This window comes from Danio rerio, chromosome 18, assembly GCF_052040795.2.
Source record: "Danio rerio strain M-AB ecotype USA chromosome 18, GRCz13ab, whole genome shotgun sequence".
In the NCBI taxonomy this organism is placed as follows: Eukaryota; Metazoa; Chordata; class Actinopteri; order Cypriniformes; family Danionidae; genus Danio; species Danio rerio.
The window spans coordinates 14,125,408-14,140,399 of NC_141038.1; the positions used below are offsets into that span (position 1 = coordinate 14,125,408).

Below are 14,992 nucleotides of genomic sequence, written 5' to 3' on the forward strand. Positions count from 1 at the left end.
CATGGCCATTATACATTTCATGCTTATTGTAGTGTTAGCTAGCTTAGCAGCACACTAAAACTATACAGAGTCGATTGTTTTGTATGTTTGCATGTAAAAGCTGAAGATTACATAGTTTGTTTTTATTTACTAAGAATTTAAACGCTATGTATTTTCTTGCTTATTGTAGCGTTAGCTTAGCAACATGCTAACATCAAACTCTGTTGGAGTAATTTGTTTTGTTTGCTGGTTTCTATATAACCTTTGGTTTGTCTTGATTTTAAGTTAGCAGGCATTTACAAACTGACAATTGTATTTATTTGCATTATACATTGCATGCATTTTGAAGTGTTAGCTTAACAGCGTACTAAAATTATACATCATCTGGGTCCTATTTTCATGCTTATGGAAATATAGTGTTAGCAGCGTTAGCTTAGCAACTTATGCACTCAGTTCTATTGGAGTCGTGCATTTGAAACCATAGCGTCTGCTTAATTAACCATCAAAACCTTGCTGGCTTCAGTGAAAAAAAGCTATTTAGATCAGCTTAGCTACTTCTAACTAATTCAACTCCCCAAGCAAGACTAGCATGGAAATTAATTACGCAGAGTAGTCTATTAGCAGAGTAACCAAAAGACAGAATTGATTAGTAGAGAGGACAATAATCAGGTTTGTCCGCGTAATTGAACGTGAATTGATATTTCCCAACAGAACAAATACCTACTATACACCATGTTTTCTTTCTCATACATCCATTTCTTCCTATATCTCTTTCTCTCCTTCCCTCTTTCCTCCTATACAAAATAGTCTTTCTGTGGCTCTCTCTTTCCTACTGAGCAGACAGGATCAATAGGTCTCGTAAGAGCTGCTGGCTTATCACGGCTGCAGTCATGGGTGTCAGGTAGAGAAGCCATAGCATTGAACACAGAGAGTGTGGACAAGCTCTCATCTCACTGAGATACAGAGGGAGATATTGCAGGTGTGAAGAAGTGCAGTTCCAAGAATCATGCGTCGAGAGCAGCTTAATCTGTCTTGAGCCCTTTGTGTCATTTTTGGTCTTCTGCTCGTGAATGAATAGACCAAACTAAATAGGCCAACCGGTGTAGTCGGTTTCTTTCAGGTACATATAAAGCAATGCAGTTTGAATGGAAGAGAAATGGTTTAGAAGGTGATAATCTACAAGAAATGTTATTTGTTGAATGCATACATGATGTTCTTTGATATGGTTAAGAAGTATGCTCTCTTAAAACAAACTTGCATTGATGGATTTATAAAGAGATTTCAACTAGAACTTTTATATTGCACAAAAGCGTCTTTATAGTGAGCAAAGGTTCATCTTCATTTGTATTATTAAAATATCTACATAGTAAGTTCAGGTTCTTTTCAACAAAATATTCTGTTCATGGAGGAAAAAAAAGCATCTTTTCTGAGTCAAAGCAGTCTCGAATGTCTCACTTTGGCTTACTTGTAAAAGGAAAGAAAAAAAAAATCACCCTATTTTGTAAATGCATGTTATAGATTGTATTGTGAATGATTCACTCGTTTGTTTAACCTTGTAAAGCTTATTTAAATAGCTTACCTAAAAATGTAAAGTTACTCACTATTTAGTCACAATCAAGTGGTTTCAAACCCATTAGTTTCTTTCCTCCATTGAACACATAAGAAGATACTTTGAAAAATGCTGAAAACCTGTAACTATTGACTTCCAAAGTCAATAGTCAAACAAATATTATGGAAGTCAGTGGTTACAGGTTTTCAGCATTTTTTAAAGTATGCAACAGAGGAAAGAAACTTTTAACAAGTTTGTGACAAGTGAAGGGTAAATAAATTATGACAAAATGTTCAGTTTTAAGTGAAAATACTTTTTTTACCTGGCAAATTTTATTTAAAAAGATAGATTACCCATTCATTCATTAATTTTCCTTCAGCTTAATCCCTTATTTATCAGAGGTTGTCACATTGGAATGCACTGCCAACTATTTCAAGTGGTGCTCGCTGCAGAGCCATTTGGGCGAGCTGAGCTCCAGCGAGGGGGAGCTTGAGCTTGAGCTCCACCTTTTTTGCACTATTTCTATGAGTGATGTCACAGGGGGTAGGGTTAGGGGTGGGGTTGGTGTACGCATTAAAACAGCTTACAGGAGGAGGAGCGAGAGCTCATGCTCCCCCTCGCTGGAGCTCAGCTCTGCTCAAATGGCTCTGCAGCGAGCACCCTCTCAACTATTTCGGCATCTATTTTTTACGAAGCGGATTACTCTCCAGCCACAACCCAGTACTGGAAAAAGGATACAGTAGCTTACCCAAAAATGTAAATTTACTCACTATTTACTCACCATCAAGTGGTTTCAAACCTTTACGAGTTACTTTTTCTGTTGAACACAAACAATGTTATTTTGAAAAATGTTTGAAACCTGTAAACATTAGTCAAATGTGAATTACTATAAAAGTCAATGGTTACAGGTTTTTAGCATTTTTTAAAATATCTTCTTTTTGTGTTTGTGATAAGAATTTTCAGTTGTGGGTGAAATATCCCATTACTAACTATAATTATTCAAAATTAATAACAATGTACACATTTTGGAGGAAGTTAATGTGTGCTCAACTCAAATTTTGTAGTCTTTTAGCAGAGTAACTAAAATATAGAATTGATGTATACACCGTAAAACCTAACAGACAACTTAAAGTCAATTAAATACCTCATTACTTCAACTTAAATGGAGTAAGTTCACAGTACTCATATAGATTAGGTTTTTAACTAAAATTGTTTGTTGCAATCGGTTTCCTTAAACGGCTTGAGTTGCCTTAACTTATTGGGTTTTACAGAACTCAGTTGGTTGAGTTATCTTAATTTATTAGGTTTTACTGTGCTTAAAAGGCTTCATTTACTTAAATTGATTAAGTTCACTGTACTCATTAGGATTCGCTTTTGAACTTAAATGGTTTGTTGCAATCGGTTTGAGTTACCTTAACTTTTTGGGTTTTGCAGTGTAGAGAGCACAATAATCAGGTTTATCCAAGTAATTGAATGTGATTTGATATTTCCAGACAAAACAAACAGAAGAAACACCCTTTATATATTGCAGTATATCACAAAATTTAACAGTGTATATTGTGTAGCATAAAGCTTGTTTATAAATGTAACTGAATTGTTCTTTTGAGTCATTCAGAGGCACAAATCTTTTGAATTATTCTGTTTGTCAACTAATTCATAAACTGAATGGGAGTTTCAAATTCTTACTTAGTAACATCATAAAATCAGTTGCAGATTGCTGGAGAACTACATTTATGCCACTGAACTAAACTACAAATCCCAGAAATCTTTGCTCCAATCACTCCTGCCACAGCTGACAGTCATCTGGACACTGACACATACACACACACAGCTGAAACTCATCTTTATTGATTACATGGACTATATACAGTATGCATGACACTTTCACGCAAACTGGGCTGACTGTTATTCTGTAGCATTACAAAGTGATCTTTTGTCTAACCTTGCTTTGTTTCTCGTTTACGTTGTTTTGCCACTTGAAATCAACCTATTTGCCTCTGACCACGACAACGATTTTGGATTCTCCTCATGATACTGTTTGCTCCTGTTTTGACTATTGCTTACATGACTCTGAGTTTATAAACTGCATTTGGACCCCTTGTACCCCAACTCACGTTACAGCATACAACATATACAGCATATACACCCCCCCCCCTGTTATTTTTTAGAATATTTAGCAAATTATGTTGAACAGAGCAAGGCAGTTTTCACAGTATGTCTGATAATATTTTTTCTTCTGAAGAAAATCTTATTTGTTTTATTTTGGCTAGAATAAAAGCAGTTTTTAATTTTGTAAAAACGCATTTTAAGGTCAAAATTATTAGCCCCTTTAAGCTATATATTTTTCGATAGTCTACGGAACAAACTATCAGTATACAATAACTTGCCTAATTACCCTAACCTGCCTCGTTAACCTAATTAACCTAGTGAAGCCTTTAAACGTCACTTTAAGCTGCATAGAAGTGTCTTGAAAAATTTCTAGTCAAATATTATTTACTGTCATTATGGCAAAAATAAAATAAATAATTTATTAGAAATGAGTTAAAACAATTGTTTAGAAATGTGTTGTAAAAAAATATTATCTTCGTTAAACAGAAATTGGGAAAAAAATAAACAGAGGTGCTATTAATTCAGGGGGGCTAATAATTCTGACTTTAATTGTATATGAATCCTGTCTTTTCTTTTCACTTCAGTGAATTAATTCTTCATGCTGTTGTGTAATTCTTAATGAATACATGAATTAATTAATGAATTGTTTCTTGAAATGCTAAAATTAAGCTTTTTACTCACTGGGTAAAGTTTATAATCTGCACCAGAACATACAGTAGATGTTAAATTAAATTTCTATCAATAAATCCTACAGTATCTTTTTAAACCCAACCAAATCTGTCCAAACAGCCCATTTCCAACATTTTCTGTGCATTTCTGGTTCATTAGCTACATTTAGACTGCATTTATTCCTTGCATTTATCGTCTTGAAATCTATCTCCTTTGCATTGGTTTGTGGTGTTTGCAGATTGCTGATATCTGTAAAAAATTGCTTTACAGATGGTTCCCCTGATCAACACAGCCACAGAAACATTACTGAGAAACCTGAAGAGCCACGCTGAGTCTGAAAACAGCTTTAACATCCACAAGTATGGGTTTCTCAGAATATACATGCACACATCTGTTTTTCTTATTATTCCAGAGCTTTTATTAATAAGCTAAACGTCTGTTTCGCAGGTGTTTCGGCTGCTTCACTATGGATGTGATTGCCAGTGTCGCGTTTGGTACGCAGGTGGATTCTCAGAATAATCCAGATGACCCTTTTGTTCACCAAGCATCCAAGTTTTTCGCCTTCTCCTTCTTCAGACCCATAATGATTTTCTTCAGTACGTTCAGCCCTCACATGCAGGACAGCATTTATGTCCGTCTCATTAATGTAGAAAGGATATCACAGCTAGTGCTCCCGACAGACGATGATATGAAGCTAATTTTTTATCACGCAGATATTGCGATTAGCATATTTATTGTACAAGTGAAATGTTCTGACCGTGCCCATTTTTCATGGATTTTTTTCAGTGGCGTTCCCGTTTCTCCTTCGGCTTCTTGCTGGCCTTCTTCCTAATAAATCCAGGGATGAGATGAATAGCTTTTTTACACAATGTATTCAGAAGATGATTAAACAGAGGGATGATCTTTCTCCAGAACAGGTATGAATGTACGAACAACATAATGAATCAGTGTGTCACATAACCAGCAATCTGTTCCTGAAAGATCGCTGGCATACTACACATGTCATTCATGAACTACATATCCCAGCATGCCTTTGCACAAACCAGTCACCATTAATCACACACAGCTGAATATCGTCATCATCAATGGTTTGGACTATTTATACACATTGCACACACCAGTCAGTGGGAATGTTTGTCAGTACCTGTATGGTTTCAGTGAGTGTCGTCCTGTTTAGTTTTTCTAGTTATGTTTTGATGATTGTTTTGTAACTTTTTGTACTTTGATCATTGCTTTGTTTTTGCATTTTTGATGCCCTTCATGATACTTGAGTTCTTGTTTTTTGACCTCATTTGTTTTTGCCTGCACGAATAATCTTTTTCATTAAAAATTGCATTTGGATCCAACCTCTTGTCTTCGCTCCCTTGACATCCGGTGACACAGTGAAGCATCCACACTTACTGTCACAATCAGTCTTTTTTTTCTGTTCTAATTTTATGATTATCTGAAAGTATATAATCTGTGGGAAAGAAAGACTGTGGAAGATTGAGATATTAATGAAACTATTAGCCAACCGTACAATTTAAAGTGATAGCTCAACCAAAACTGTAAATTGACTCACCATTTACTCACCCTAAAGTGGTTGCAAACCTTTACGAGTTTCATTCTTCTGTTAAAGAAGATATTTTGCAGAAAGCCGGAATCCTGTAACCATTGACTTCCATAGTAGGAAAAACAAAAACTATGGAAGTCAATGGTCCAGCTGTCTTCAAAACATCTTCTTTTGACGTTCAACAGAAGAAAGAAACTCGTACATAACAAGTAAAGGGTCAGTAAGTGATGACAATTAAATTGTTGGGGGAACTGTCCCTTTAACACATTAATAATTCACAAATTACTACTACATGCCAGACAAGCTAATCAGGACAAACACTTTAAGCTTCTATAGCCTTGATATGTTACAGCATGAATTTACAGCTGTTATGTTTCTAATAGTCTTTAGCACATGACTAATGTGTTTACTATGTTTTAGCATGTTTTAACACTATAATGCAGCATGAATTAGCATGTTACTAACATTTAGATAGGACATTCACATTTAAACATTGTTAGCACATTACTAGCATGTTTTAGCACATGGTTGACAAGTTTAACAGGTTAGCATGGTTTCACATATTGTTATCGCTACTTAGAAAGCTAGAGCTTTTAGCGTAATTAGAAATAACAATGCGAGTTGTGCACATTGAAAATAACTTCCTTTAACCAGACATTTTATTAACACATTGGTAAATAATCAACCTGTCAGTAAATGATGACTTTTTTTGGCTAAATTATCCTTTTAAGACACTAATAATTCACAAATTACAATAGATGGGATATGCTATTAGAGACCAGATAAGCTTATTATGAAAAACACGGATATAGCCTTGGTATGTTACTAGCATGAATTAACTGTTGTTATGTTTCTAATAGTCTTTAGACCATGGCTAATCTGTTTACCATGTTGTTAGCATGTATTAACATTAGATTGCAGCATGAATTAGCATATTACTAACATGTTGCCAGGACACTGATGTTTAAACATTGTTAGCACATTACTATATGTTTTAGCGCATGGTTGACAAGTTTAACAGGTTAGCATGGTTTAGCATATCGTTATCGCTTCTTAGAAAGCTACAACGTATGGCGTAATTAGAAATAGCAGTGTGAGTAGTGCATGTAAAAAATAACTCCCATTAACCAGGTGTTTTATTACATTATTAAATCATCATTGGGTTAGGAAATGATGACAAACTTTTGTAGTTTTGGGACAAACACTTATATAACCTTGATATGTTACTAGCATGAATTAATTGTTATGTTTCTGACAGCCTTTAGCACATGACTAATGTGGTTGCCGTGTTGTTAGCATGTTTTAACACAATAATGCAGCATGAATTAACATGTTATTAACATGTTGCTGGGAGGTTCGTGTTTAAACATTGTTAGCACATTACTAGCATGTTTTAGCACGTGCTTGACAAGTTTAGATTAGCATGCTTTAGGACAAACACTTTTATAGCCTTGATATTCACTAGAATGAATTAACTGCTGTTATGTTTCTAATAGTATTTAGCACATGGCTAATGTGTTTACCATATTGTTAGCATGTTTTATCACCATATTGCAGCATGAATTAGCATGTTACTAACATGTAGCTGGAAGGTTTATGTTTAAATATTATTATTAGCAAGTTTTAGCACATGGCAACAGGTTAGCATGCTTTAGCAAATTGCCATCACTAGTTAGAAAGTTTATACTTATAAATAACAGTGTGAGTGGTGCATGTAGAAAATAACTTCCTTTAACCAGTTGTTTCATTAATACACTATTAAATCATGAATAGCGAAGTTTTAAAAAACAATGGAAAAAAGCAAATCATTAAATTGTCAAGATTTCCTCAGTATTGAGTACATTAACATGTTTGTGATCTGTTTGTTTCCCACAGCGGCGGAAAGACTTTCTGCAGCTGATGTTGGATGTCAGGACCAACAAAAAGTTTTTGTCTGTGGAGCATTTTGATGTGGTCAACGACGCCGACGAGGAGGCCTATGATGGACATGAAAACAGCCCTGCTAATGAATCCACCAAGCGCAGCCAACAGAAGAGAATGATGACGGAGGATGAGATTGTCGGTCAGTCCTTCATCTTCCTGGTGGCTGGCTATGAGACAAGCAGCAACACGCTAGCATTCACATGCTACCTGTTAGCAGTTCATCCAGAGTGTCAGAAGAAACTACAGGAGGAAGTTGATGAATTCTTCAGCAGACACGTGAGTCCAGATTAAACTGACTTGTTTTTGGTGTGTGTTTGCGAATACATTCTTGTTTTGAGAATGCTTTTTTATTTGTTCTGCATAAATGTGGAATAACTGGCATTCTGTTCAATGTTTTCACAAGTCTTTTTGTCATATTTGTCGTGTCGTGGGTGCTCATAAATGCCATTATGATTCAGAAAATGCTTTTTTTGACAATGCATTCTTTGCTCTTCTAGAGCGTTTCATTTTTTATCCGATTTTGAAGGTCTGTGTTATTTGTGTTTCTCACAAACCATTTACCATCAGGGCCTTTAAATAAATAAATTTACAAGGTGGAACTTTTTATTTTATTTTATTATTTGGGAATGGACCTCCTACTAAAAGGATAGTTCATCCACAACTGAACATTCTATAATCATTTCTTTTCTGTTGAACACTTGAGGAGATATTTTGAAGATTGCTAAAAACTTGTTACCATTGACTTTAACAGACTCATTCTTTAAATGTAGCCCAATATATATTTCTGGAGATCACGAATTATGTAGCCAGATCTACATATGGCTGCATTTCGTCTTTAAAATAAATGCTGTAGAGCAGTATGACCGCTTGTCTCCGTATAGATGGCTTTCCGTGCTGTTACCAGTTTGACCAGTAGCTCCCCATGTATGTCGGTGGACTTGAGACGCAGAGAGGAGTTGACCATGATGACAGGCTTTGAGTCTGGCAAAGAACTGTTCCAGAAAGCGGGTAAAATAAATAAGTAAATAACAGGGTGAGAATGTGGTAAAACGGGGTAAAAATCTGACGAGGGCTTTACTTTTTGGTCAGTTGGGTTCAAGGAAGTGGGTGGGCGGGTCAGTCGGTGCTTTTGAAAACACTATTGGTTAGGTTTATTGAAGGAGGAGGGTGGGTCAGCCAATCAGTCAGTCAGTCAGTTGACAGCGGCCTATGGTGGATTTACACAAGAACAGCAGACACAAATGGCACTCGCGAGAGAAATTTAAGATCTGAAAAAGCGTACACAGCGGCGTTTTAGGGATTCACAAAAACAAAAACTGCAAAATAACACAGCCCCTGGGATGTATTTGGCGCTCTCCAGAAATGTATATACAGTAGGGGTACAGAATCAGAATGAGCCTAGGTTGAGTGACTTCCATAGTATTTTTTTCCTACTATGGATGTCCAATAATTACAGTTTTACCGCTTTCTTCAAAATACCTTCCTTGTGTTCAATTAAAGAACAAGAAACTCAAAGGTTTAAACCAGTTGAGGGTGTATAAATAGTAAGTACATTTAAATTATCAGATGAACTTTTTCTTTAATGAGAAGCTTTATCAAAGAGCAAATGTTTTCAAATTTGTGTCCACAAAAGGCACTTAAGGTGTATATAAATAATAGTGCAAACATTTTTTTTAAATACAATCTCTGGTGCATTTGCTCTGTTAGTGCAGTTCACTTTAATAAGTGTGAACCCTTCCATCTGTGCTTTGGTGCACATCAAACAAGCAAACACATACTGCTGAAAAGATGGGCTATTCTGGAGTTGATTGACTGAAATATGAATGTGACAGACCAAAGATAAACCAGCTAAACCAAAAACAGCACATAATCATCACAAGGTATGGCCCTAAAAATGACAGATTGCGCAAGATTTTCTGATCAAATTCATGATGTTTTTCACTAAAGTTCAATGGAAACGCATATCATTGAAGAAAATCTTTATGTGTGATTTCCTGCTGTTTTGATTCCTTTACACATTTAAGCTCTTTACAAGTTGTCAACTAATTAAAATACTATACATGCATTCACATACAGCAAACAAATGAGTTTAGTCCAGCATGCAGAATTACTTGTTTGATGTTTGGTTCAATCCAAATTATACATCATGAAAGCCTTTTGTTTGTTCTATATCTTTGAGTTTAAGGCCAAAAAGGAACACTCAAAAAATAAATAAATAGGCTCATTTTACATGTCCCAAAGAGTTAAACAATGGAGTTTTACCATTTTTTAATTCATTCAGCCTATCTTCATATCTGACGGGATCATTTTTAACTTAGCTTAGCATAGATCAGGGGTGCCCAAACTCAGTCCTGGAGGGGCGGTGTCCTGCATCATTTAGCTCCAATATCCTTCAACACACCTGCCTGGAAGTGTCTAGTATACACAGAAAAAGATGTTTAATTGAGGTTGAAACTAAAATATGCAGGACACCGGCCCTTACCAGCATATGTAATTAAATCAGATTATCATCTTGCTCTAAAATGACCAAACATTTTTAGTAGTTGTCCTATATAAAGCTTTTGTAGTTACAATGTGTACTAAGACCAATGGAAAATTAAATGTGGCTATTTTCTACCACACGCTCCCTTTGCAAGCAGGTGGTCATGTTGGAACTTTCCTAATTGGGGACTAATTTCAGGCACTGTGTACTATAATGGTTCCTTCTGCAAAGTGCACAAATTGTACTGCAGAATTTTTTTTATTATTATTTTATCATGCTTAAATGAGAGTAAACTGAAGTTCCTTTCCATATCAGCCAGCAAAACTAGTAACTTTTGATTTTCTGTCAGTCTTGAGATTTGCAAAACTCTTTAGTCATTTGAGCAAGATGTTAATGGTGTAATCCTATTCAATTATCTATGCTAAGCCAAGGTAAAATTTTTCTATTTTCAAAAAGAAAAGTTCCTTTAAAAGGCCCACACCTTTACAACAAATCCAAACAAATACCGCTGATGAAACCCAACCGTGTTGTCGCCTTACGCCTCAGCATTTAGTACCATTATCACAGTACTAATAATTATCACTCACAAGAGAGAGGTTTGCTTATTTAAATATGTCTAATAATCTAATAATTCATATTGTATCCAAATATTTGAGATATGTTGTGAAATTACAGCCAGCCACTTTGGTGTTCCATCTTGACTTGAAGAGTTTGCTTGCTACGTCACTTCAGTTTTTGTTCTTGTGCTCTAAATCATTCCTAAATAACTAAATCAGATCAGTCTCTTCAACCAATGGCTCAACTCTGATTATACATGCTGAATTGGTCCAACGAGCATTGACATCAACTCGACGAAAAGTGACATATGGAACTAGGGCTGTGTGTTATGGGCAAAAGAAAATTATCACGATTTTCTTGAACAATATTACGATTTCGATTTTAATCACGATTCTGTCACAGAGACACTGAATCTGTGTTTACAGTCTGAATCTAAAACATTTAAAAAAAACAAACAATTGGATACTTAATAAGCAGGTCGCACACCAGAAGCGCCGCGACACGGCACGCACATGACAGTTTAAAGTATCACACACCAGATGCGCACATTCGAATGATATTTAACATGAAACTAATCAGATGGCACTCTGTTGGGCGGCTGAAAAATCAACTGCGTCCTGAGCCGTGGCCGGGCGCAGCCGACTTGCGACGCCGGTGTGTGTATCCTGATAGAAACCTATGTTTAGAATTCTAAAATGCATAGTGCTGCGTGGCGCTGCACAGCGCGCCGCCGATCGGCACTTCTGGTCTGTGACCTGCTTTAAAGACCTGTAACATGTCTCAAGACATAAAATAAAAAATAACCTAGTACAGCTGTAACAGATTGTCTCTAGGATAGACCTATGGCAAAACAACTGTGTATGTGTGAGCACTCGTGCCGTCAAACTTATATAAGGCTCCAATGTTCTGCTTGATCAAATATCAGGAGTAGTTGCATGTGTGTTCAAGGATTTGTTTTGTAATGTAATGTATAGACCACTTTGTGACACTGCCGTGAAATAGGCCATTCACATATCACGTTTTTTGCACTCACAAGTTCATTATTTCCAATAAAGGCGCGTGGATTGCATGCACATTTTGAGAGCGGCACCATACCCGCCAACACTCCCGTTTGTCCCGGGAGTCTCCCGTATTTCAGACCCATCTCCCGCCACCCTCCCATTTTGTTATTCGCCCTGGAAAACTCCCGTAATTTCAACCATTTCCCCCCATCCAACCCCACCCCCTGGTCCTCAGCATTTGGTACAGTCTGTGAAAACCCCAGGTCGCCAACATTGGTATAGAATCCGAAACACGCTTCATAATACAGTTACTACACCTCACTCCCGAACTTTTTAATTCCATCCATACATAAAACTTGTATCGCATCTGCAGCAATGTTTTGTTAGTTTATCATTCTCTGAGAAAAAGATTGATTGTCACCGAGCAATGATAAAAAAATAAATAAACTGCTGAAGAAAGCAACACGCTCATGCTTTACACATGTTTTTGACTCAATACATGACTGACTCACAAATTACCTGGTTTTGCCATACATCAGTCTTCCTGTGTTCGAAGTAACCTTTCCCCATACCACAGATGTTGACTTTTTTGGCACCAAGTCCTCCAGAGCTAAACTCATCACGCCTGTATACACAGGCTATTCAGTCTCCTGTTCTCACGCTCTGTTTTGGTGCGCTGCGTTATGATTGCTTCAAATACCATACTGCAGTAAAATTGTGCTGTAAGGTGATTTAGAAATTGTGCATGTCCAAATCATGATTTCGGTACAACTTCAATTAACCGCACAACCCTATATGGAACACAACAATCAAACTTGCCTGTCCAACACTGACCAATGGCCTGACAAAGCCCAATGGCTGAGCTTTGAGTGCTAAGTGAACCAGGACTTTTATTAAAGAGATGGTTCACCCAAAAATGCTGGGTTAATAATTATTTATTCAACAAACCTTGCTTTTAATGAGCACGAAGGAAAATTTTATGAAAAACAATAGAGAAAAACATCTATTGACCCCCTTAGTAGAAGTCAATGGCTATCAGTTTCCAAATTTTCTTCAAAAAAAAAAAAATAAATAAATAAATAAATAAATATATGTGTATATATATATATATATATATATATATATATATATATATATATATATATATATATATATATATATATATATATATATATATATGCTCAAACAGAAGGAAACTCAAACAGGAACTACTTGAGGGTGAGTAAATAATAAGTAAATGTACATTTTTGGGTGAACTTTCCCTTTAAACGCTGCAGGATTGTAACAGTTATGAGGCGGTACAAGCGCTCCGTTTGCAGTTTTTCTCCTCACATAATTTACTTTCCCCTATAAATGTAGCGGCGGGTTGCAGTGATGATGGTAGTTCTGCTGATTTGATGTCTTATGTTTGTGCATAATGTGCATACTCATGAGAGAGACAGAGAGGGATTCTTGATTGATTCCCTGAAACCTTGTAATCTGTGCCGTGAAGCGCTGGAGTGTGTGGATGATGAGGAGGAGGAGGGTCAGATGCAGAAAGAAGAGCCTCTAAATCACGAATGTTATTGGGGGACGACTCTGGCTCTCTCTCATGTTGCTTTTTCATGTCTGTTCCCTCTCATCTCACAGGAATCTCTCTACCCTGCAGTCTGAGTTTCTACCAAATAAACAAAACACTTTACGAAAGATTCTGCATAATATGGGTTTAATGAAATCCATGAAAGTGTATTAAATGTGCAATGAACTGCTAGACACGAGAGTAAAGGAATAGACTTGAAGTATTTTTACTTCAGTTTTAGCAATCTTTATATTTACAATTGTGCTCCCTTCGGAGTGCACTTTAAAAAGATTCATGTCATTTTGAACACAGCCATGGCTCATGACGAAAGCTATAGGCGACATAATATTTAAAAAGCAAAAATTACGTTACATCTCTAACGCTTGTGAAAACAAAAAACATAGCTTACATTAATGGTTTTAATTTAAAGTAGATTATTTATTAAGAAATGTATCTGCATATTACATAGACCTGTTGGTTAGAACATTTTTGCAGTGGTTTGCATGTGTAAAAATGTAAAGGTAGAAAAAATGTCAAAGTTTCAAAATGTTTAAAAAATAAATAAACAATATCCTACTTAATATTATTAATAATAATAATAATTATAATAATAATAATAATAATAATAGTCATCATCATCATCATCAATATAATTAATAAAGTGGGTTTTTTTCATTTCCTAATAAATAATATTAAATTTAATTTCTTTATAAATAGCCTCATTATTTATTTATTTATTTATTTATTTATTTATTTATTTATTTATGATATTTATTTGTTTATTTATTTATTTATTTATGATATTGTAATACGTGTTAGCTTTTGTTAGTGATTATGTTTTATGATAGAATATGTAATGTTCTCAATAATATTTGTGAAGGAAACATTGGTCCTCTATGAGCCATTTACATATATTTTAATTAATAGAGAAAACAAGTGCCTGTTTTTACCAAAACTAATATTGCATTTTTTTTTTTTTTTTTTAATGTATGTGCATGTAAAACAATATAATTTGCACAAAGAAATTATGGGGTTTTTCTTTAAGAAGTGGGGTTCCCACTCCGTTTAGAGCATCATTATGGGCGTTTTACATTATAACTAACATGGCTCTATGGATAGATCTGCGACAGAAAAACTATGCGTTTTGGAAAACACTCGTCACTACATCGCTCTTTTCCCAAATGATGAATCATATTATGATAGTGCAGCCGCGAGTTACGTCATTGTTTGGGAAATCCACCCCAGGATAGTCTGCGTTTTATTTTCACTTGAATTTCTTTGACCTAAATTATTAGTCTAAAAAATAAAATGTATCACCACATTTGAATCATGTTCATTATTCTGTAATGTTGGTTAATAGTTGCATAATACGCAAAGTGCTTTAACGTAGTTAAAAATAAATATTTGTATCCATTTCTCAGTGAATAAGGGTAATATATTTTGGTGCATTTGAACAAAAAAAGATTTATTAAACAGATTTATTTAATAAAATAATATTTTACTCACAAAAATCTTTAGAAATAGAAATTACAATTCATGCAAAATATTGCAAAAAAAATACAATCTGCATAATTATTATTTTTTTTTTCTTTGTTATTTTATCTAATATTTT

General features: G+C 35.2%; 1 protein-coding gene across 2 annotated transcripts in view; it reads left to right on the forward strand.

Annotated features, from left to right (window-relative positions):
* Positions 1-14,992, forward strand: part of tbxas1 (thromboxane A synthase 1 (platelet)) — a 179,973-nt gene that overhangs the window by 116,505 nt on the left and 48,476 nt on the right. The window contains 4 exon segments of one of the 2 annotated variants that reach the window (NM_205609.3): positions 4,577-4,665; positions 4,754-4,902; positions 5,093-5,223; positions 7,734-8,057. In NM_205609.3, the coding sequence (NP_991172.3) occupies positions 4,577-4,665; positions 4,754-4,902; positions 5,093-5,223; positions 7,734-8,057 (693 nt within the window). 2 annotated transcript variants of the gene reach the window in all.